Source organism: Pelecanus crispus, chromosome 2 (assembly GCF_030463565.1).
Source record: "Pelecanus crispus isolate bPelCri1 chromosome 2, bPelCri1.pri, whole genome shotgun sequence".
Classification (NCBI taxonomy): domain Eukaryota; kingdom Metazoa; phylum Chordata; class Aves; order Pelecaniformes; family Pelecanidae; genus Pelecanus; species Pelecanus crispus.
In genome coordinates, this window is record NC_134644.1 from 127,935,357 (window position 1) to 127,960,273 (window position 24,917).

The 24,917-nt window shown below is 41.4% G+C and overlaps 1 protein-coding gene across 4 annotated transcripts in view; it reads left to right on the forward strand.

Annotated features, from left to right (window-relative positions):
* Nucleotides 1–24,917, forward strand: part of MAPRE2 (microtubule associated protein RP/EB family member 2) — a 91,797-nt gene that overhangs the window by 35,225 nt on the left and 31,655 nt on the right. For 3 of the 4 annotated variants that reach the window (XM_075704973.1, XM_075704976.1, XM_075704974.1), the window contains one exon: nt 18,176–18,303. The exons of the other annotated variant lie outside the window; for it this stretch is intronic. In XM_075704973.1, the coding sequence (XP_075561088.1) occupies nt 18,176–18,303 (128 nt within the window). The remainder of the gene's footprint in view (nt 1–18,175; nt 18,304–24,917) is intronic. 4 annotated transcript variants of the gene reach the window in all.

The window sequence follows — 24,917 nt, forward strand, 5'->3', positions numbered from 1 at the left end:
GATGTCCATTATCCTTTTGCAATATGTTTGTATGTAATTTTCTGCAGCCATCAACAAGTCAGTTTTCTTGGCCTTCTGCCTGTCATATCATACTTTGAACTATGTCTAGAAAAGACATTTTGTGAGGCCGCTGTGTTAAGCACACGATGACAGTAATAACTATATCACTTGCCCAGTTTTCCAGAAAATGTGAAGTTATTCTACATCTGAACAGCCTTTCATCCAGAAGAGTCCTCCTTAGTCTTGTAGAGCTTTGTATCCATTCATATCCATAGCTAGAGCAATATAAAGGAATGCAGAACTACTAATGCTAACGTTGCATGGTATTTTGGGGCGGTAAATAAATAAACCAATTATATTTTTTTTCAGAAATAAACCTTTAATGCACAAGTAAAAATCTCCACTGGGGAATCTTATTTAGGTTCTCTTTTCCATGTGGAAACCTACCCTATCTACAGAGTCATGGCACCCAAATCTGGTGATTCCCCCTTTTTCCAGTGGGGAGAATGGTTTGCTTTAATCTTTAGCTCTAAATATTTTGTGAAGTAAATGTCAACCATAACAGAAGGAAACTTTAAAGAAAATGTGAAAACTGGTGAAACTTCTCCTTGATACTGGAATATAGTGTGCTTTTAATTTCCGTGAGAATATTTAATAGCTGGGCTAGTTTGGTCCTTGTTAAGTTTGAGTTGAAGCAGAAGATCACTAAATGTAACAGATTAATACCATCAGTAATATGCCTACTGCCACGCTGGACTGTTGGTGCCACACTGACTTTGAAGCAGACTTATGGAGCAGCCTGTACAACTTCACCATATGACACATCAAGTTGCTATGCCTTTGATTGTCGGGCTGGTTTGTTCCATCTGCATCTAGAAATATGGAATAAATATGTCATTAAACACAGCCTGAAGCATGACATCAGATCAGCAGTTGTACAGATCTAGAAGTGCGTACTTTGCTCGCAATACGCTTCCGCACACTGCAGCTTTGCTCTTAGTTAGGCTGCGCCTACCATATGTGTGGAGGTTCAGTATGCGCCTTTCGCTTCTCTCTCCTGTAATATCAGAAATGTTTTCTCATTTTTACTTTCACATACTGCATTTCATAAAAATTAGTGTTTGTTGATCAGAATAAATTTGTGTTTGCTGTTTCGAATACCAGCTCTACCAAAGATTTGATATCCAGTTCCCAAAGCAGATTTAAAGAGAGGTGACATTTATACCATTTTGCAGACTAGGAAGCTGATGTGAAAGGAATTGCCCTGAGTTAGCCACCAAGCTGAGAACACAGCAGGGAATTGAACCTGTTAAGATGTGAGTCCCAACCATGTGCTCTGTATGCAAAGCCACAAATAGTTTTCCCAAGTCTTCCAAAGGACATATTATATTTTGCAGACTGGGCCATACAGGCCCGAGGTGTTAAGTTTCTCATCCAGCCTCGCTTAGCTGGTAAATGGAAACCAGGCACTTTGGCATAAAATGTAGTCACAGGGAGATGTTACCTTTCAGAGTAAATAACTGTAATCAGTCTGTATTTCTTTAGTGAAATGCTAATGTTTCAGGTGCTCGAGATCAGGAGATGGACTTTAAAATTTGGTTGGAACTGAGGTGTCATTTTGTGGGCCCAAAATAGATTTGGGCTCATTTCGGAGAACAGCATTACATTTAATTATAGTTTTACTTGTATCTTCAAAGATGACTGAAAAAATTCAATGAGAAACCAAATCAACAGCTGTGTGGAGAATTTGTTTAAGCAGGGCATGTCTGCAGGGCTTTTTTGTCAGACTCTGGGCATCTTGTGTGGTTGGTCAGCTCATCGTGTTTTTAAAAGCTAGCTGTACAAAGAGTTTGAATATTTCCAGTTTTGAATAGCCTAAACCACTCCAGTCTAAAGGGGACAAATGGTTGTACCTTCCTTTGCAGGATACCGTGCCTAACTTTTGGTTTATCTGTGTGCTGATGGTGCAAATGGTTTTCTGGTCCTTTGTACACTGGCTGTATTTAGTTTTATACCCAGAACTTTCACGAGGGGGGGGATGTGTGTGTAACTTCCTGATTATTTTTCTTCAAATCGCTAAGCTAGAAGAAACTAAAACAGAAACACCTTTTCCTATCTATGAGTATGTGCCTTTCTAATGGTATCTATTTTAAATATTTGGTTTTCCTAAGTGTCGCCTTCCTTTTAGAAATCATTAAGCCACTGATATGCAACGCCGCAGCGCATAATAATGGAAGCTGGACGGAAGCGGTGATTTCCTCACCCGCTGCTGAAATAAACTGTGGGGTGTTACAGAGTGTATCTGTCTGTCTCAGTTCACTGCAGTGGGAGCTGCTACCTTCTACGCTGAAAGTCAAGAGTTACGTTAGAGCAAATTCTGTTTTAGTCTTTGCCTTCCCAACTCCGGATGAGTTGCCAGACGCAGGCTGGCCCCACATGGCCCAGAGCATCCTTCCCCCCGCAGGATTCGTCCCTGCCACTGTCTCTGGCAACTCTGTGCCTTCCACGCGTGTGCAGCTTTACTCAGGGTGCAAAGAGAGACTTACTGCTTTGCCTTACTCGGGCAGAAGGCATTTCTTGCTCTAAGATTAGGTGCCATTGAATATGGTAAGCAGGTAATTCTACTGAACTAAAAAAAAAAAAAAAAAAATAATCATTTGTGTTGTTAAAATTAATCGATTTAGGCCCAAACTTTTCTTGCTGAGACCTAGGAAGAAGACACAGAGCAAAAGCAGTGAGTTGTCTTCTCGCTTCATAGCACAGATGGGCATGACTCTCCTCATCCTCTGAAACTGTAAATGCTAGTCAAAGCAAATGCTACTAAATATATTAGTAACTGAAACATTATTTCCAGAGGCGGTTACTCTTGGCCTGACTGCTCCTATTGCAGATTGTGAGAATTTTGCCCTAGATTTCACTGGAAGCAGGAGAAAGGCAATAATAAATGTTTGTTTAAAACAAACAAACAAAAAACCCCCATAAATCACACCCTGTAAATTTGGCTTGATCTTTTCTAAAAGTGGTATTTGTCATTTACCCCCTTGCCTGTCAAGCATGCAACAAGATAGTTACTAGCTATCCAAGAGAAGACCATCCTGGTGACTTACAGTCAGCAGCTACTAGCCAGCATAAGAGGTACCATGCATAAATCTTTCCTCGGTTCCTGTGAGCTTAGGTACCCTCTATTTTCTCTTCTTTCACTTTCATAAAGCTGGCTTCCTGCCGCTGCTGCTCTTCTTTAATCCTGTTTTCCGATTAGGGAGTACTCTGGCTAGGGAGAGCTGTTTTGGTGAGTATCTTCTGCAGGTCCACCTCTCGAAAAGTACGTGGTGAAACTGAAGAGAACTGGGAATCAATGTGGGTGCACGTAAATGTCTCGGAGGGTTATGAGGATGACTCTGCTCAGTACTGCGTTGGTAGTTTGAAGCCTAGATAGCCTGTGCCTGCATTACTGGGCTACCTCTCTTGACCTGGATTTAGATCTTCCTTGAAGGAAATATCTTCGCAATGTTTTTGGACTTGAGGGTATTTGTGAAAATCAGGGGCTAAGTGAGAGGTAGCTTTATGGAGGCGGCAGGGGGGAAGAAAACAACACTCCGCTGACGACCCAGTTTGTGCAAGGAAATGAAAGTAACTTTAAGACAGCACCATCTTCTCAGCTTGCACCCAAATGCTCTCGCCAACAAGGTCTGAGTACGCCTAATTTGCACCCAGCCTCCGTGGGTTTTAGAAACATCGTGTAGGTGGAGGCTGCATTCTGGTTTTTGTTGCGTGGTGTGGGGTTTTTTTTAAACTACCTTGTTGAGCTGCATAGCAACAGCACTGTGTTTCTGGCATACTAAGAAAAAAAAAAGAGCAAGTTTAGGATCTGTGAGAACTGAGCCTGATGCTGTCACTTTTAGAAATAGGCATTTTGGCTTCTGCCTAGTTTCTTCAATCTAGCCTCCTTGGAAAACAGGCACTGAAAAATACGCTGCATTGTGAAAGAAAGGTGATTTGGAGGTGGGGCTGTGGACCAAGAGAGCCTGATTAAAGCCATTCCTTTGAGTTTTTCCTTTGAGTTTTTCCTTTGCTGCATGAATGGCTAGTTTGAGGGAGATGCAGCTACCTCATGACAGGCAGGCTGGCCCACAGGAATGTTCTCCCAGGTGACATACCTGGCCTAACCTTTTGAGATGTAAAATTTGTTTTGGGAGGCAGTAAGTAAAAATAAGTGTAGTAGGTCTACATTTCAAGCCTTGGCATTTGAACGAGTGACTTTTTAAAAATATATTCAGAGGTTTTGGCTTTGGGGCTTGCGGGAGGAGGCTAGTTTAATTTGACAGTCTTTTCTCCTTCCTCATGCCCAAAGCTAATTATAGCAAAGGCTTGGTAAGGAAGAAGATAACTCGTGTGCCAGCTTTTCGTTTTGGAGATGCAACTTTCAGCCTTTGTTTGATAATTGAAAACGAGTGGTCTCGCCACATCTGTTCTCAATCACGCAAACCACCGAGCGGGATGGCACGAAGGCCGTAGCGCGGCGTAAGCGTGGTGGCGGCAGCAGCAAGGCTCGTGCTGCACTGGGACGGCGTTCGGATGCTTGCGTCCTCCTCGCTGCCTGAATCCCGGCCTCCAGCTAGCAGCACTGATAGCTCGCTTCCAGTATCAGTGCTAGGGAACGTAAATGGAAAACATCCGTGTTTCTTCTGCGGATGGTGTTAGCTGAGCGCTGCGTAGCTGTTTGGATCTTGCTCAGATCTCTGCTGCCTGACTCATCGATAAAGCAGCTTCTTCATATTGTTTCATTGTAATTAGGTGGGAGGGGAAGGGCAATATCAGCTCTAAAAGTTTACTGAACATGCATTTAGCTGTTGGGGTTTTAAAAGCGGTGGCTTTTTATTTTTAACACAACTCTGTTGTCTTCATGCTATCACATATTTAATTCAAAATGAAAATCTTGCCTGTGGTATTTTGACAGAAGTTTGTCTAGTTTTCTGGTGGTATACTAAGTTATTAAACACTTAATAGAGAAGGCTCTGTATACTGAAAGCACACCCATTAAATGGCTCAGCTTAACCACTCTGAAATGATTTCTTGTTTCCTATAGAGCCCCATGCTTAGTGAAGGGTGCTTTTGTGTTAAATCTGTTTTTTGCTATGCTATCCAAACAGGAAATGCAAACATTCATCAGTGAGTCGAGACTTGAGGATGTAGCTTCCGTAGGAAATCCTACAACTGTGCCAAATCATTCTGCCTGGAGAGGAATATGCCATGCAGGTTGTGGTCTTGATCTTCTGGCCTTGCATATGGCCGCCTTGCATTGCTTACTTGTGTTGACTGCGGGAGGGAAGGGGTTTGAGATATGGGTGAGGTGATGGAAGATGGAGCCTGTGATCTGGGTCCTGTATGGTTGGAGGGGCAAGGACAGAAACATTGGTGTGAGCTCGTGTGAATTTAAAGAGAAACTTAGAGTGGTCTGGAACAATATTTAAAGCAGCTATGCAAACTGAAAAATTCTTGGTTTGGAGTTTGGGATTTCTTCTGTGCAAAATGGGCCCTGCTTCTCCAGTGTGTGGCAGTTGACAAGAGTTAAGGAATAGCTTATTTTGCTCTAATGGTATAGTGTAAAGCAAATGCTGTATGTCCCCTTTTTCCATATGGTTGTGTGCATTGTTTCAGAGGTTTTATTTTCAATATTATGTTTCTTGGCAATTTGGAACCCTGGGAGCTTGTTAGCAAGATCTGTGGACTTCAGTTTTATCTTTTAGGAGTAACTCAAGTGAATATCCCCCCTACAGCAGGGTTTCTTAGCACTGTACAGATTTCCTACCCAAGCAGCTGTAATTATTCAGAGATGCACATGAATGCAAATTCTTGCCTGTCACTCTGGAATGCAGTGTTGATGCTCGGAAGGGCTCACTGGCAATATGTATTAAACAATTTGGGGGGAATGAAAATTCATTTTAGGCAAATTTTACATGGCTGTTATGCTTCACTTCTTAAGGTTAATCTCTGTGGAGCTAGTCCAGTAATATCATGAATAGGAAGCACTGAAATATTTGAAGTAGAATATGCATTTGCTGTACTTATGGATTCAGTGTTATACAAATCATAGCTTATTAAAATAACTATAGAATCTGTGAGTAATTGTTTGTATGGGAGTGGAGTATGTAACTCAGTGATAGGAAAGTCCTGCGGGAGCTTTCGTATCCAGAAAGACTATGGTGTGTAGGAGTGCTGAGAATATGGAGGCAGTGAAATGATAATTGGTTGAAGAGATACATTTTCCTAAAAGGACATGTAAATAGCTGTTCTGTTGGAAACCTTGTTATGCAGAATGGCGTTAATTATATTTTACTGAATTATTGTGATATAATATATCACTCCTTGCCCATATTAATGTTTCAAAGTTATGCAAGATGTAGATTTTGAATCAGCATCCAAAAACACTGTTTTCAGTCAGCACGTTCATGTTGTGCCGGTTGTCAGACTCAAGGAGGCATAAAGAGCATTTTCTTTTTTTTTTTTTCCCCTTTAATATATATTTCTGCCTGCAGAAGTTTGGCTTTTCAATGTACATTTTTAATCTGCAGTCCCCAAGTGTGAAATGAGTTTCACAGCAACAGGGATGCTGTAGAACTGCCCTGTCTCTTAAGCAGCTCTATTTTTAACATGGTGAGGTGTTTTTTTCCACTACCACCTCAGGCACCCCCTCTGTAATTGTTCCTGAAGTGCTATACAATATGGACCTGGTGGTGCTGGCGAACAAGATGAACATGAGTCAGCAGTGCGCTCCTGCGGGGAAGAAGGCCAAGCCCATGCTGGGCTGCGTTGGCAGGCGTGTAGCCAGCAGCTCCGGGGAAGTGATTATTCTCCTCTGGTGCTTCTGAGACCACATCTCACATACTGTGTCTGAACGTGGCCTCTCCAATGTGAGAAAGACAGTGACATACTGAAGTGAGTGGGGTGGAGGGCCACCAGAATGGTCAGGGGGTTGGAGCACGTGAGCTGGGTTTGGCCAGCCTGGAGAAGAGAGAGCTCAGAAGAGGGGATGATCTCGTTGCAGTCTTTAGCTGTCTAATGGCAGGGAGATGTAGAGAAGATGAAGGCAGGTTCTTCTCTGAGGTGCATGGGCAGAGGATGAGAGGCAATGGCAGTCAGCAGCTGCAACAGTAGATATCTAGGTATCTTCCAAAGACTGGAAGGGGTTACCCAGAAAGGCTGTGGAATATCTGTCCTTGGAGAGACTCGAAACTCAGCTAGATGGGACTGTCAGCAGCCTTCTCTTCCTGGCTCTGCTGTGAATGGGAAATTGGACAGATATCTCTGGGGTTCCCCACCTACCCGAGTCACTTTATGATCCTATTCTGTAACTCTAATAGGCATAAACAGCTCTTGAGTTCAAAATACAGCACCCAAAGAAAAGTCATGAAATCAGGTGCTTTAAAAGTGAAAGGAATATTATATGCCAGCAAGTTTAGTACTGCCACCAAGGTGAAATCATCCTGTCGTCAAAGGTTTCAAAGGGAAAAGAAAAATGTATGTATGCAGTTCAACTGCATCAATTTCAACTGTTTTCTAGCTTAATTCTTGCAAAAGCTGTGTATATCTACTGCTGCTGCAGTGTATTAATTACCTCATATTGCATTCTCTAAATCACTGGGAGCAACTTCTTCAATTTAGTACCCAGGGATGACCAAAAGGTCATAGACACACAGTAGAGCAAAGGGATAGTTTTGCTATCACAAAATAAATTATGTACATTGCAATTAAAGATTATGTCTTGAAGTTAAAAGCTGATAAATTACTCCCTCTGTTTTTAATGAATTGTGTATTTTTTCATGCAGAAAATATTATTGATAAGTTTAATCTGCAGAAAATGTTTAAGTATAAGCACAGCTCTTAAACTGTCAGATGTGTGCTTAGTTTGATGTGCTTTTACAGGGAGTGGTGCAGAACTGTCTTGTCACATGACCTACAGCAACATTTAGAGGGTTGAAGTAACTAAACATTCACATTGCAGCACAGGTTATTATTACCTTCTTAACTGCACTTATAAGTAGTTGAAGGTAATTCAAGCAATAAACTTTTTTTTTTTTTGCCTTGCTTATTGTGGGAGTTGAACTTGGTAATGTCACCATTTATTTACCAGCTGGACGCAATACACTTTAGGAACTGACCTCAAGATATTCCACAAAAGGAGGCCAAATCCTATTAAACAGGACATCTATGTTTCTCTTAGCTTATGGTACAAGGCTTTACTGGGGCTCATAGATAAAGACACTTGTAATTGCCAATAATTCTTTTCTTACAATCACAGTTGCATCAAAGAAGTAAGCACCATCTAAAGAACATTATTTAGGAAAACAAAGCTTTGGGGATTTCCCCCTTTAGATAGGCAGGAGATTTTAAAAGCTAAAATCTAAAAGAAAACACCAACTTCACAGACCTTCAAAGACCAACATGGTTGAAAAAATCAGTTTTGGGGAAGCTTTACTTGATGCTGGTAGTCTCAGCAATTGCGTTGGTAGTGCAACAATGGTAAAATAAGTTTGTGGTTACTGGCACACAGCAAGAATAATACATTACATAAATCACAGATGGTTGAGCTAACATGTTCATAAAGGGCAATTTACTCCGTGAAAGATATTAGTGAGTTCTAGTTTTAGTTGCTCCAAAATTAATTTAGCAGTTAAGCAATTGCACTTAGAAGTTCAGCCCTATTCTAGATAGTCCTTGGTAGGATTAATTTCTTAAGTGCAAGTCATTTACTGGTAATATCTTGAGCACCAGAATAATTTCAGAGTGTCGCCTTGTCTGTTACAGTATTAACTCATGAGAATGATGGAAGAGGTCAAGTTACTTTGGTATCCAAAACCAAAATTAAATGCTGTGGCTGGTAGTGTTAACACTTGAAGTCCTTCTAATGTTAATAATGATCTGTAGGGAGTCTGTACAAGCCAAAGACAGGGGTATTTATTTGGGCCTATTTCAACAAACTTGGCCATGTCAAAACTCTGAGATTTCCGTATTATTACTTTTGGTCTAGCTTTCACCAGTGGTGGAGGGAGAAGTGGAAGAGAGGTTGAGTGCAGAGCCTAGCAGAAGTCTACACAGTGTGTTGGCCCAGTGCTCTGCAGAGGCAGTGCTGGCAGGGGATCTACACATGGTTCATGTCGCAACCGTCTGCTGGAGAGCTTGGCCCTAGAAACCTGCCTACCGAGTGCCCTGCATACTCATCAGAAAGCCTGACACTTGTCCTTTGAACCCCAAATGGCAGCAGAGCTGTGCTAGCAGTGGGAATCCCGGACCACCATGCTAGATCTTTTTATTTTGCGTTACAAAAATACACAGCCATGTTTTAGAGAGTGATGCACCAGTGAAAGCAGCTAGCATGGTTGCCTGTTGCTTCATCTGTTGTCACATGCTTGTTTACAACTGCAGGGAAAAGGTGGCTTAAAATAAATGTTGTCTTATACCCCTGCTCAGTGTCGTCACCTTCCTGCCATGATGACTTGTTCGGGGACGGAGCGAGGCTGGCTGGCTGCCTGGCAGCTCGGCAGCTCTGTCATGCAGGCTGCGCTCCGGCACCTTTGCCCACGGGTCCTGGGATGGTTGCACGGGCGGTCGCTGTGCTGTCTCTTGTCCTTTCCCAGGTGTCACACCATGCACCTTCAAAGTGCCTACTTAGAAGGCCACTTTCAATGGGCTTTACTTTCTGCAGTAACAGGGAGTTGGACTCGACCCTTGTGGGTCCCTTCCAACTCAGGATATTCTGTGATTCTAACATGTATATTAAGGTTAGAATAAATGTTGCGATGCATAAATCAGTGTGTATCTACATTTGTTTTTAATGTAAAAGAGAGAAAGTTGGTGCACGACGAAGTCCTTGTTCTCTGTATCATATTACATCATCAGCGAGTAGAAAGGGTGTATTGTAGTCCCTCTTTAGCTAGTGCAAGACCTTTCCCATGAGAGTGTTCCCTGGGCTAACTTCGCATGCCTTGGGCAACTGGGCTTTATTAAGTGTACTGTGAGTAACTCCTGTCAGGAAACGGCAGCTACGTCTTAGGAGAAAGGCATTGCATTTCCCCTTGTTTAATCCTCCCATTTTCCCTTCTTCCCAGACTTGTCCTCGTGGATGCTCAGTGCCTGTCTCCTGCTGAGTCACTGCCGCGCTCTCCTGGCTCTGGGCGGGGGCGTGAGGCCCTCGGAGGCTGCTCAGGCCCCCCGTCAGGAGGGCTGTATAGTATTACAAAATCTCATTTGCCATTACATTACGCTTGGAGTAAATCAGTGTGTTACTTTAGCCTTTCACCTCCGAATGTATATATGTCAGGGGGAAGGAGGGGGGCGGCAAAACCCCGGATAGGTCAAAACTAAATTCATTTGGTGACTTCATCTGGCTCTAGCTAGTTGGATCTCATCCCTGCTGAAACTCCCAAGCCTGCCCACAGCGTTTTCTGGACTTAAAAGGCGGAAATGGCAGGAGTCAGGAGCAGCGGGCTGCCTGCCCGGCCAGAGCTGCTGCCGGGCTGCAGCGTGGCTGCTGCGCTGGTGGGTTATGCCTCCAACATAGTGCCTCGGGTGCCCGGCAGCAGTTGTTTTTCTTAATCAGAATTTCTGATTATTTTTATCCCTTCCTAATCAGGGGCAGATGTTTCCCTGGTGTAGATTCAGGTGACTGCTCAGGTGCGTGGGTGTATCCACATCGTTTTGCCTGGGAGTTCATGCGCTGCACTCAGGTGGGGCAGTGGCTTTGGGGACAAGATCTCCCCAGCTGCTGTCTTCATTTTCCAGTAAATCTGCATTTGCTAAAGCACCTTGGGAATCTACCATCTGAAAATATGCCTACTCATCCATCATCTAGTGGGAGCAAAAAGATACAAGGTTCCCCTGTTATTTGCAGAACCCAGGCCAGGAACTGAGGCTTGCTAAAACGTGTTGCCTCTCAAGGCATCCTTTCTCCACCATGATGAGTGTACTCAGCACTGCTGTCACCTTGCTTTACAGCACGTTTTTAACCTCTTAGAAATCCTTTAGCAATGTCTGCGTGTATGCTTAGTAATCTGTTATTTTCCATAAGAGGGAAAAAAAGATAATAAAAGAATTAAAGCTCCCATGTTTGTCTTGGTGAACTGAGACTTTCTTTCACAGAAGATTAGATGTCGGTTTATTCATCAGCTTTTTCAAGGTTTTCTAGTTACAAAATGGTCACAGATCCTTTTCTGTCTTCTAAAATGTAGGTGTTTCTAATTGACTTGGGTTTACTATATAAGTCTGAGAATTATTTTTCTCTGAGTCAACCTTTTTTTTTTTCCCCCCCCCACAATCCCCTTGTCTGTTGTGAAAGTAGACTAGTTTCCAGTGTCTATTGTGAAAATTTTACAGGTTGAATGTCTTCCTTCAGGGCATCAGAGCAGCAATTCAAGCTTAAGATCTTGGAGTTGAAAGGTGGGGGGGAGGGTAATAACTATAAGTAAAAGCAGTTTATTTTTTTAACTTTGCAGCCTTGCCACACTTATGTTCCTCTCATTCAGCCCACTTCAAAGGTTTTTGTGGTTCTCCGTTAATAAAACACCTACTTAATTTGTAGTAACATTCATTTTATACTGAAATTTGTGCATCCTTTCCCCATGTTAATGAGTGCCCGTTCAGCACCAAGCACTGCTATTGCTTTGTTTGACTAAGGTGCAGTCTGACAGTGCCGTGCACTGCTGTGGTTCACTCCTAACCAGTCGGAGTGAGTATACCTTTGGAAATGGTGGCGATCCAAGAGTCTGAATTGCTTCCATTTTGTGTAAGCTGTTGATGCCTGCCTTTCTTCAACTTCTATCCTTTGTCAAGAATGTATTTTTTAGTTGAGATTCATTTACTTATAGAAACTGATAAGGAGCCTTTCAGGACATGCAAATACTTTCAGCCACAATTAAGCTATCAAGTGGTAAGTGTTAATATCGCATTGTAGTTTTAGAGGCAAAGGTGAACCCTGAAGAGAGAGGGGGGAAAAAAAAAGTGTTGATATTGCTGTGGAGACATGATGCTAGGTATTACATTGCCATACAGTTTCAGTAGCAGCAGGAGGATTGAAGGTATGAGAAGGTAGTTGGAGAAATAATTAAAAAAAAAAAAAATCTTACTTATGTTGTGCAAATATGACTGGCAGATCAAACAAATCAGTGAGTCAGTGAATGTGGCTTGTCCTCCTCAGGTGCCTTAAAATATTCTAAGAACCAAATAATTTTCTTGGAATTTGTAACTGTTCTTCTGATTTCAGTGATCTACCCTAATATCATAACTGGTTAGTGAAAAAACTATTTTGTAAAAAGTATGCAGTAGACAGTGTAATGCATTATTAGTTATTGGGCCATCTCAGAGGTTTTGGCTCAAACTGTGTATATTGTTTGAATAATTTTGATTGTGCTTTTCAGATTTGGGGGAACTGAATGTCTGGAAAAGAACCAGTATTTTTCTGCCTCACAGATAATACATTTTTGGGGTTTTTCAATTTTTCTAAAGCTGTATGTGCCACAAAACAGAATTACCACCAGTCTTTATAAGAGTTACTCAGATTTGGGTCTAAACCCGTTCTTGAGACCCATCATAAACAGTTATGTAGGTCAGAACACCCCAGCGTTGGCAGGCAGCCTCTAATCTAAAAGAACAAAACTTAAAACATGCCCTAATCCAATCAAAGTAAATTTCTAGTACTCTAACCTCACTTGCATTTAAACAGGGAACTGCAAATAAGAACAATAGAAAATATGCTGTTTGCTGTGTTAAATGGTAATCCTGCAACATGCAAGCAATCAAACTATATACATGGATTGCCTCAGCCTTGTCTAGGCTTTGTAGCATGCTTCACAAATCATTTTAGCTCTTCAAGTCAGATCCATGTTGTGAAGCTAAAATGGCATTCAGAAGTGAATAAGATACATGGATAATAAAAGATTTTTCGCATTTCAGGGCCATTTAGTAACATGAGAACAGTGCACAAGAGATTTGACATTCAGCATTTTAAAAGGTGTGAATTTCTCCCAATATTACAACCAGAGGATTCTTTTCTCTTTTTCATCCTTTTTTTTCTATGCAATGCCTCATTGTGATTAATCTTGAACTATTTGAGTTTCTGATCAGATAGAGCCTTTATATTGCTTGCTGCAAATACATTGCAGTTGCAGTGCTCTGATGTGAGGGCTCTGGCCATAGCTATTGAATTTGCAGCGGGAGCACAGCATAAGTCAAAAGGGAGACTAAGAGCAGCGTTATAAAACAGTGCTGGAGCTTTTTGTGTGATTTTTTTTTTTCTGTCTTCAGGTCTTCTTTTGGTAAAGACAGCCTCGAGCATAGCTGGCCTCTAATGGCTATAGCTAAGGTTGTATGCAGTGAATATTAAAGAAGCAGGCAAGGTCCAGCTGCAAATCAGCTGCCATTTCAGGATGATATGAAAGGATGAATTTTCCTTCTACAGGGATGCAGCCACTAAGGCTGGCAGGTTTCTTCCTTCAGGGATTTTTGTTTTGCAGTAGCTTTCATCTAGAAAGCCTTTCCAACAGGAGCTACAGCACTCTCACTCAGCTGCATCTTAGCCTTTCTGCTCCATCTTCCGCTTCACTAATTTTTGATGTGAGATCTTTTGTTTTACTGGCAGTATCTATCCTGATGCTATTCAGGTCCCAGCTTCCAGAAGGATCCTCTTTGTATTGTCACAGAGGCTTTCTACTGCGTTTAAAAACTTAACATCATACCGTGCCTAACTGTACAAAACAGGAAGGCCTTGCAGGTTCAGAGGCGATGGGATGTATGATGAGATTTTACACTGCAGATAGATTCATTGCCCTTATCCTTCCAGTCTTGCTGTTATTACTGGTTTGGCGTAATACAGCTTCTGCTGTCAACAACTGTTAGTTTCTCCCTGGAAAAATAAATATGCCTCTTGCAAAACCGTCCTTAAATGCAGCTGGATAACACCTTGTAACAGCTGCAGTTATCTGTAGCAAGGGCAGTGGGAAATGCCTAATAGCTGAACGTTCAGTGCTGCATGTAATGCCTTAAAAAATTAATACTCCTTTGGGTGTAGTGTTTAGCATCGGACATGCTGAGCCAGTATATTTCTGATTGGGGAAACTGCTTAAGCGTATACATGATTTTCAGTGCCTAACTAATCCCCTGAACTCAGGCCTGTGGTACTTAGCCATGCACATGTGAAGTGTTTTTCTGAAGTGGCCTGGACTAATGTGTGAAGTCTCTCCTATGGCTTGTTCGTATTTATTTGGGATTTGAATTTCAGTTTCTTGTAAGTAAAACAAGGCAGAGGCCTTTGTGGTTAGGCAGTACTGTAACAGCCAGAGGTTTTTAATCTCCACCTGTGCGCTCTGAAGCGAGGGATGTGATGTGCTATCTTCAATCTGCTTTTAGTTGCTGTAGAATCACCAAACATCTCTGGAAGGTGGAAGCTTAAAGATCCCAGTGAGGTAGATGCCGATTTTCAGGCTTGTATAAGCCTCATCGCAGCCTTATGCTTGAGAGCCTTCAGCCTAAACAAGGGAAAGCCTAACAAGTCAAAAATGTAAATAATGTTATTGGGAAGAAGTAGTGTATTGGGACATACAAATAAGTTGTTAGCTACTTGGCCGTTCAGAGTACAGCCTGTGAGTCTCCACCCGTCCAGCTGTTCTCTTGCATTGCCTGACAGATGTTTATTGATATGTGTTTTGAATCTGGATCACATTTTTCAAAGCAGTTCAGCGCATGGGGAACTGAGTCCTGGAGAAAACCCGGGCCCAGCTGTGGATGTTGAGCGCAGGGGTTCTTGTCTGTTGCTGAACATGGCAGCTCTGCGACCTACGCCTGGCTGTTCTTTTTTCTTCTCATTTTTTTCTTTTTTTTTTTTTATTCCCTCCCAAGGTCTGTCTGTGTGGCAAACAGGATATGTGTGTATCTGAGCACCAAATTAGAACATGCTTACTGTAAAGGAAACCTTTCCCAGCTGAGTTTATTTAAAACGTAACCATTAGGAGGGTGGGGGACAGAAGAAGTAGAGACATGGTGAACTGCTGAAAGAGAAGAGGCTGTGGAAGATCCAGTCATATGTTAACAAGCCACTGAGAATAAATGGCAATGGCATGTTGTTGATTTTTTTTTTTTTAACAGAAATTCTGACTCATTTTGCATATATTTGTTTAAAAATGTATTGATACACCCTCGTGCTTATCTGTGGGTACGAATGTGAAGCTATTGTCTCTAACAAATAGCCTGAACTTTCATTTGACCCCTAGACCATAATGCATTTGCAGACACAGTGCAAGTTATGGCACAGATATCCTTCAGGGTATCATTGTAAAACTCAAGGTTATTCATTTGCTCACTGTTTCCTGAAGTAGAATTCTCCATCTCATGCACTGCAGCAAAGGAGGTGGTTTGCTCTCCTGTCGCTTGCAGGAAGATAGGTATTTGTCTTTGCAGTTGCTTTTGGAAGAGGATGATGAGGGAATTTCTGCTTCCTTCCTGCATGTGGATTTTCTTGATCTTTTTAACAGTAGATTTGCTGCTTTCACTACTGGTAGCTGATGGTTGGTCTGAGTTCTGCCTGGCCTTGAGAGGACAATTAAAATTTGGATGAAGTAGTGGCAATTGCAAATCAGAGTAGCTTTATTTCAAATGTTACCATCTAAATACCTTTAGCTTCTTTAGAAGTGAGTGGACTGTTCCATACTGATCTCTTGGTTTAATATTAAACTTGCTATTTGGAATCTTAAGTGAATATTAAAGCCATTATTAAGCTGTTACGTGAACTGGTCTTACAAACAATACTGAACACGCAAGTTTAATAGTGACAGTGGTAGTATCTTTCTGTTAGTTTCTTATCTATATAAAAAAGCTAGGAATAATAAAGTAAAAACCATGCTAACAGTGACAGTTTAAACTTCAGATGCCATTAGTAACAAAGGTGCTGTTGGCCTTTGCTCTGCTCAGTCCCTTCCATCCTGACGTTGATGCTAAGCTTTCATGGTTAGCAATTACGGTGTGGTTTCAAGAGTAAAAGGGCACTCCCTATTTCTGAAACTTTGTTCCTAGCACTCGGTTCAATCCAAGCACTTAGTGTGTGCCAAGAAAACAACCTTTGCTAACTGTTACAGTGAATACAGTGCTGTGTTCATACAATTAGCTGTGCTGTCTGCGAGCCTGCAGGAAGAACTGAACAGCCTGAGGACAAGCTGATTTCTTCCGTACTTTGCAGGTGCCTGTACAGAAGTGGGTAGAGGGGCAGCCTGGTTCTGAATGAATCACTGGCAGTAGTAGCCTGACTATCAGAGCATGAATTTTTTGAGCCTACTTTCCCTTACTGGTCTGTCTTTTCCTCTTCTTTTTTATTTTTTTTCCTTCTCATCAGGCAAATTTGGTGATTTTTTTTTTGTTTTGGATCTTAATGTCGGTAGATGGGGACAATTTGAAAGATCTTCTGTGTTTGTGAAATTTGTTTCTTAGAAGGTGTCCTATATTATGAACTTCATCATCTTGTATTTTAAATACATTCCCTGCTGTATATACTTAACACACTTACATGTTACTGTGTCAAGTTTCATGCTGGTGGGTCTTTCACACTTTTTATCTGCATTGTCCCAGCACACCTAAAAAATGGATGGAGTTAACCTGCAGTCTTTGTGTTCTCTGCAGAATTGTCTATCAAGCTTCAAACAATTACATCTCTGCAAATTGTCAACAGAAATAGTCCATGCAGACCTTGGGTCCTACAGAGGAGCTCCTGCTCTCTTTCACTGAGGGAGAAGGTTGAGGTCCAAGGCTGAGGTGGCAGGACTGGCACCAAAGCTAGCCAGTTAGCTACAAGGTGTCACTAGAGACATAGGTCTGCAGTCCCCACCAAACCCTTTCTTTCCAAGAATAATAGTGCAACTTTGACTGTTTGATCATTTCTGAGACACCTGGTACTCAGAGTGTTACTACTGGACTTCCTGAAGTCCACTAGTCTTGGAAACATTATTTACTCTTTTCATGAATGATCTTGACTCTGCTCTTTGAAACTATTGATGAGATAAACTTGAACGTGCTTGTCTTTTCTCTTGGCAATGTCTCGCAACAGCAAGATGTGACTGGTGTAGAACAACAGGGAATAAAATCAAGTAGTATGCATTTCCAGTCTATGCACTTGGGAACTGATGATAAAAGCTACTATGAATTAGACCTACTTGCAGGAAAGGACCTTAGCTAACTAGAAGGATCTATTTAAGATGCTGTGGCTATGAAAATTCTCAGCAGTGTGTGCCATTTTCCACGGTCTTGGTGAAACGTTATCTGAACACAGCCTGAAACTGGCTGTGTTCGAGGAGGACTGCTGGCATGACCAGTAAGTGAAGGTCTGACTTTATAAGAGACTCAGAGGATTGATTTCTTTAATCTAGCCTACCTGGGCACTGGGACAGACTCTTGAGTGCTGTCCCTAACGCATTATGAAATCAGCTCTGGGAAAGAAAAAGCCATTAGAGCTGGAGGATAATGTTGGCAGAAGAATAAATGGGTTTAAGCTGAGAGCAAGTGTTCCTAATGATTTAGAGGAATTGGGCTCCGCAGCAGCTTTCCAGCCAGATGGTTGGGAGTGCAAGTCTCAGTTACTTTCAGGACAGGGGTTGGTAAATAGATAAAAAAGATTATCCGGTATTCACTCTGTGACTGTTAGGAACTGAATTAATGATCAAAAAGGCCCCTGTCCCAGTCAGAAGTCAGTATTTGAGTAAGTAGAACAGCTACATCTTCTAGAAGTTATCTGAAAATTAAATACTGGTTTAGGCAGACTGATCATCCTGCAGTGGCAAAAAACTGATGGAGAGATATCAGATTACTATATTTCTGCAGCACTATGTGACAAAATCCCAGGTCTCTGATCCTGTCTGTGTATCTTTAGGCGATGTCTGATTCTTTTTTTCCTACCTTATTAGCACTAAGTAGAATGTTGTAGGTTTGTATGTTCTTTAAGTTCACAATGACAGAGAAATATGTTCATAGATTCTAAGAGGACATTGAGGAGTCCATGTATCATCAAAGAATAAAAATTAAGCCTCGAAGATTGTGCAGTGATGCAGCTTTTCCTTCTTTTTTTGAACAAGTAGTGTAAATTCATTGTATCCAGAAAACAATTATCAAAATGTAAACAAAATTTTTTGTCCTTTTTTTTTCCTAGTTGGGGAATGGCGGTCAACGTGTACTCTACCTCTATAACCCAAGAGACTATGAGCAGACATGACATCATCGCATGGGTTAATGATATATTAGCTTTAAACTACACAAAAGTCGAACAACTCTGTTCAGGTAAGAAAGCGCAGTATGGCCTATAAATGTTTATTTTAAAACAACTTTAAAAGTCTGATTTGTTGAAAGCAGATAACTTTTAACTTTGACATAAACCAGTTACTCTGAGAGAAGAGACTAATGTATGTGCAAAGGAAGCGTTTTTACATTTGTGTTAATCATGGGAAGATAAAGTGCCTTGAGAAAGCATAACAAATGCAGAGGTGAATGGGAAAAATGTAGCAGAAGATACATAGACATAACAAAAAGGTTGACTAAGCAAGAAAAGAATACAGTGATAAGCTACTGGGGTGGTATCTTTTCAAATGGGGAGTGGACATAGCTGAAAAAGACACAAATACAGAACCGATGCCCTGGGTGAACAAATTCTCCAGCACCTTTTCCTTCCTGGTAAAGGGTCCTCAAATCCCTGCTGATGTTTGCAGGAAAAGAGCACAAGTGTGACTGTGAGTAAAAACATGGATTTGAGGAAATGAGCCTTTAGCTGCTGTGAGGCCTTTAGAAGTTTGTCAAGAAAATTTGCCTGTTTCTCTTTAAATGTAACTGAACTCTTGTTGTAAGTAAATTTGGTACTGAGCCCTGAAAAAAGAGTAATGGTTTGAATACTTTGGACATTTTGGTTAATCAGAGTGGCAACTACAAGATACGTATTAAACAACAGGGTCTGTAACTAGATGATGACTAGAAATGACACAGACAAAGGCTGATGTTTCGCTGAGAATACAGATGCCCCTGGGGAGTGATTCTTTCTGATTTCCTACTGTGATTTTTAAATTTGAAGATGTTTGTGTTGGAGGAGATCTAACTTAGATCGCTACTTCCAGACAACTCACATGCTGGGAATATCTTACTTATGAAGACAATGCTCTAAGTACATAGGACTGAAACCACATTACCACATTTCAGCTATTTACTGGTGTAGCTGAAATGCATAAATGGGGTCTTGCATTCATATATTTGAATTTACCTAGCATTCTGGGTAAATTTTCTGTCTCAGATGTTCCCTGAAAGGTACAGAAGATCCTTTGAGGATGATAACCTCATAGCCTACTCTTCAAAATTTAAAAAAATAAATCTCAGCTGCAGAAGCAGGCTTGCATGCTTGCACAATGACTATAAAACTGAGGTTGAAAAAGTGCAGGTTAAAATGTGTGTAAGTAACTGATATAAATTAAATAACTAAAGACAGAATGTGGGAAATAAATAACAGTTATTAAACTTGAAATTGAAATGTTATATTTAGCTGTTGCTATATTTACGTGTCCGGATGTTAGCCTAAGTATTGTCTTCTGGTGAATTATACATAAAGAAAACATTTGCGTGGGGATGTGTGTGCACATGTGTGTCAATATGGGTGTGACTATAGAGAGACAGATATAGATATATACACACGCACACAGATAGATAGATATAGAGAGAGATATACACATGTACACACACTTATAAGGAGATAGAAAGATACAAGAAAATGGACATTTTCATCCCAAAATACCCAGTGTTTGCCATTGTTTGAAACAGGAAGCATACTAGACAAGTTATTGACTTGTTCCTGCATAGCTATTTGTATGCTCATAAATAGTTGAAAGGAAGCTTTTGAAGTGAATTCTCCATCAAGTTAAATGTGTGTGGGCTTACAAAAAAAACAGACACACACACCCCCAAAAAAAAAACCAAACCCTACCAGAATCCCTTTCCCAAAATAAGGGAGAGGTGATCTAAAAAAATTTTGATTATGCAGAATACAATGAGTTAAAGATATTTAAGAAGATCAGATTGAGAGACTTCAGCTGGGTGGGGCAGGCAGGAGAAAAGCATGGAAATTGTCACAAACCCACTGTCCCATTTCATTACACAGCTTCTTATACAACTTATTCTGTGACCTCCAGTGAGGATTTTGGGACGCACCACAAGGGAAAAACTGAAAAAGGGTTGTCTCATTAGAGCTCCTACTCCATCCCATATAAAATTAAATCTTTTCTTCCTTTAGAACTTCCTGGATTGTATTGATTGCTGTTGTTACCTGATGCCTTTACATGCATATCTTAACAGGTCAAAGCTGTAAACTGGAATTTCCCCATTTGCTTTGATAGTCAAGCTTGCACATTCCTATTTTTGTGTTAATGTTCGTTGCAATCCCAGAAGCGGCTTTAATAGTTCCTTATCTGAAGAAGCATTCTAGGGCAGTCCTTCCTGTGGTCCAGAGGACTTTACTCTCTGAACTGATGAATCTAAACTCTGCTAGATTATTGCAGACACTAGAGCACAGTAGTCTTACGGACTAGGTTCTTTCCATTTGAGACTGCATGGTCTGTTTCTCACATGCAAGACCCGCACATGTAGCGATTGAAGATAGATTGTCAAGAAGCTTTGGGAATCTTTCTGTTTTAATATGTAAACTCCAAGTAGTTTGTTTAATGTACGTGCAGTTTGTTTAGTGTACTTCTAGTGTAGTTTACAGGATGGAAATTAGGGGAACAGTAGCACAAATGACCAGCAAACTAAGAGGCGGAGCACCAGCAAGCATGGTGTGGACCATAGTTTGAGAACGGCCGACCTAACTCATTCATTCTGGCGTTCCTTTGGCTGATGTTCCTTGAAGCATTGGCAGCTTTCATGCAGCTTAATGTTAGCTTCCATAAAATATGAGCATTTCTCTAGGACTTCAAAGAGAAGGAATATGTGGGAAACTCTTTACAACTATGAAACATTTCACAGCGTTAACAGGGAGCTGTAGAGCCACTGTAACTGAATTTTTATAACCTACTGTAAAATTGTATGGACGTTTTCTTCTTTTTTAGAAAAAAGCATGAAGATTTGTCATGCTGTTATATGACTATTCAGTTCTTGTTCATTTTTGTTAATAAGGAGCAATCGAAAGGCCAGAAAAAGCTAAATGCAAGACCAAAAGAAGCAGGGGAGAGAAGGGGGGTGATGCTAGGTCTGAATGAAAAGCTCGAAGGCGTTACTTTTAGGAGGCATGAGCTACCTGGATGTGGCATACGCTTGTGTTCAGCACCTGGCTGTGAGACCTCATGGGTGCCCACGTTTTGCAGCCAACCTAGCAATAATTTTGGACATTCTGAACTTAAGAAGGAATAATGTGACATTCTGCCTTTAGTAAAGGCTTTATTCAGAGCGTACCTAACGCTTAACGTGACAGTTCGTAATAGAGACAGAAAAAGCAATCAGACTTTCTTTTTCTCCTTGCTGTGGAGAATTAGCTTTGATACACACGCTGCAGCAACACCAGCCTATTCCCCGATTGCCAGTTACAGGAACAGAGCTGCTAGGTTGAGGAGTAGCAAAGGAAGAGGCTGGCTTAGTCATAAAGTATTTGTATTCTTTGGGAGTCTTAGATGTGTTTTTGTCTCTGCTAAGTAGGCCGAGCAAAGTGCAGTGTCCCCTGAGCTTTCTGAATGCCTGCTGCAGTAGTGACATGCCAAAAAGGCCAGGTTATGGATGGATGCAGCCCTGGAGAGTCTAAACTTAGTCTGCAGCTCCTCTGGTAACTTAGTTTGGACAACTTAAGAGAGAAAAATCTCTCTGAGCCATCTCAAAGCAATACAGTTCTCCTTGCTTTAGGTGAGTGTCATTTTGTCAGGTTTTGGTCTCTGGGTTTGACTTCCTGCAAGGTTATTAACCTGAAGAAGAAATTTATAATCCATGGTTTTAATTGAAGGCATAGTGCATTGCCTTTAGATGGGCATTAGACTTGAGAGCATTTAATTTGATACATGAATGAAAAATAATAGAGAACAACTGAGTGGATTTAATGTACTGGGATCCCGTGTGCAACACCCATAGGCTTGGGGAATAGGAGTTTCAAATGAATTATGACATTAGTTGTTTCTTAGGAGTCATGCTATTTTTGTAATGAATATACAGTGGCCTCTTAAAAAGAATTCTGACTAAACAGCTTATAACTGAATTTTCTTTACTAAGGCTGTTTTTCATCTATAGGGAATACCAAGTGAACGTGTTACAGGGCTTTTCATGAGCGTTTGGCTGCTACGTGAGAGTATATTCAAAATAAGAGTCAGGCAGGAGACTACAGAGGGATTGCATATGAATTAAAAAGAAATAACACAAAGTGTACAAGCTATAAAAATTATGCGCAAGGAAGCTAGAAATTATAAATGTATATAGAAAGGAAAATGCAGCCTGAAGTGAGGTATAATTTCTGGCTTAGCTATACTTGTGTGATCCTTTGAGATTAAGGAGATACAGAATGTTTTTCCTCCCCTCCTGCATTTGAAAAGTCTCAGTAGAATTATAAACTTGCAAATTGTCTGGCCTCCGGTGCATACAGACCTTCTGTCTTTCAGGATTTGTATGTGAGCATCAAGGATTAAATGCGGGGTGGGGTTTTTCCCCTTGCTTTTAATAAGTGACCATATTATAAAGAGAGCGTGTGGTTTGGCATTTTCAAATTTCAGACTGCGATGCTTTCTCTGCAAATGCCCTGGGTGTTGCCACAGGGAATTTATCATGTGGTGACTGCTGTAGCTAGTACCATATCTCAGCTGGCGTTCCTCCTGTGAAAATATATAGTCCCTTTATACATACATTTTGTTGGTACTCCACCGCCCCGATCTCGGAGGAAGGCAGGCAGCGTGAGGACAGGGCAGCTGCCATTCTTTCTTTGACTTTGCGTTGCCTCTCTGGCTCAGGATTTGGGGGAGAGCTCCATCACAGCCTCTGCGGGCTGCTGTCCCTTTGCAGGCGGTGCCGTGCAGGGAGGACGGTCGTTCCTGGCTTGCGGCGGGTGTCCGAGGTGTTCTGCTTCCAGGGGCTGCGCGCGGGGCTCTGTGCCGTGGGGCTGATCACCAGCCCCTAGGGCTGGCACCATTTGTTTGCAAGGCGGCCGTCGTGCCTCCGGCACCACCCAGCCTCAGCACCCTCGGTGGCGCAGGGAGCGACGTGCCAGGCATGCTGCCCCCCGAGCAGCGCTCCGTAAGAGCGGGCTTTTCCTCTCCTGCACTCAGCAAAAGGTCTTCCCGAGCAGGGCTGAGGTGCCTGGAGAAGGGTAGTACTGGCCAGACAGAGAGATGGCAAGAAGGACTTTTCCTTATGCATGTCGTTTGTGTATATAGACATGCAAATGGGGTGTATTCTGTGGTTTAGCTGCATAGGATTTGTTTTTTCATGTCTCGGAAGGTATATTTTGCTCAGTGCCTATATTAACCTGTAACTTCCTACACATATATTACTAAAATCTGCATTATAGGACCCTGTTGGAGCATTTGGTGCCAGCATGATTTCTGTACAACCCGGTGTGCTAGCGCCTGCGAAGCTGAAGCATGTTTCAACATTGGTGGTTTTGGGTTTTTTCCAGTTTGTAGCCTTGCAAAGGCTGGGTCTTTAGAGCAACTTGGAAACATGATTAAAACATGGCTTGATCCCATTTGCACTCTGTAACCAAGCCATGTTTCAAGGAACTGGCATGTTGTTCTGAGGTCATGCAGCACAGAGGATGCTTAGTGTCAATGACTCTCTAATGTCTTCCATATGATGTTTAGAATTAGAGGGATACAATGGATGCTAATGATTGGATGTAAGATCATTTCCAAAACTTTCTGAGGAAGCTTGCAAAGCAGCGTCGTGACATTTTCAGCCAATAATATATATTTTTTAAATTTAATTTAATTTTTTAAATTTAAATTTTATATTTTAAAATATATATTTCTAAATTCATTAAGAATTCAGGAGGAATAGAACTTAAACAAGGTTTTTACTTTTTAAAATTATTATTTAATTACTCATGGCACTCACTTGCAGTCAGTTGCTTGATCTTCCCCCTTTTGAAAAAGCTTGTTAGATTTTGCGTGCTACTTTTTTTTTTTTTTTTTTTTGGCATGATGAGTTATACAGCTATTTTAAGTTAAATGGGAACTGTGTTTTCTGAAATTGTTCTGATATTCCTGTTTAAAAATTGATGAATTCCAAAATAAATTATTGCTAAAAATTAAGTATTAAGAACTCTGCTGTGTATAATTTATGAGCAGTTTAACAATTTACATATTTAAGAAAAAGAGAATACAAGTTAACACAGGGGAAACCTCCCTCCAACATGCCTTATTTAAAGTGATCAGCGGATATTCTGGGTTATGTCACAGAACTGCACCACCTGTGTGGAATAGGACTTTCTGAAGCAGATGTGGATTAGACACATGTATCTCAGTGACCATCGGTAAGGTTGTAGGAGGTACATAATTCTGCGGGCTGTTTTCTGTGGCGGCAGTGTTGCTTTCAGCAGCTCCCATCTGTAGGCAGGCACCTGCTCTGCCCTCACTGAGGCAGCTGTGCTCATGCCGCTATGTGCAGGAGCGCAGGGCTGCACTCTAATCTGCATCAATTTTATCTTTTGTTAAGTGCCCTCCCAAGACTGTTGCTGGGAAGGGTAAAGCTTAGGCCAGAACGGCTTCATTGATGCACAGCCCCAGGAATGCTTGCTTCTCTACAACTAAGCAGGCAGTAGATTGGTGTGGGCTTGAACATTCACCAGGAAATGGGCTGAAACCTCTTAAATTAGGGTTTGGGGTTTTTTTCAATTGGAGAAATAGAATTGTGTTGACCTATATCCTAGGTCACATAGGTGCTGCTGGAAATGCAAA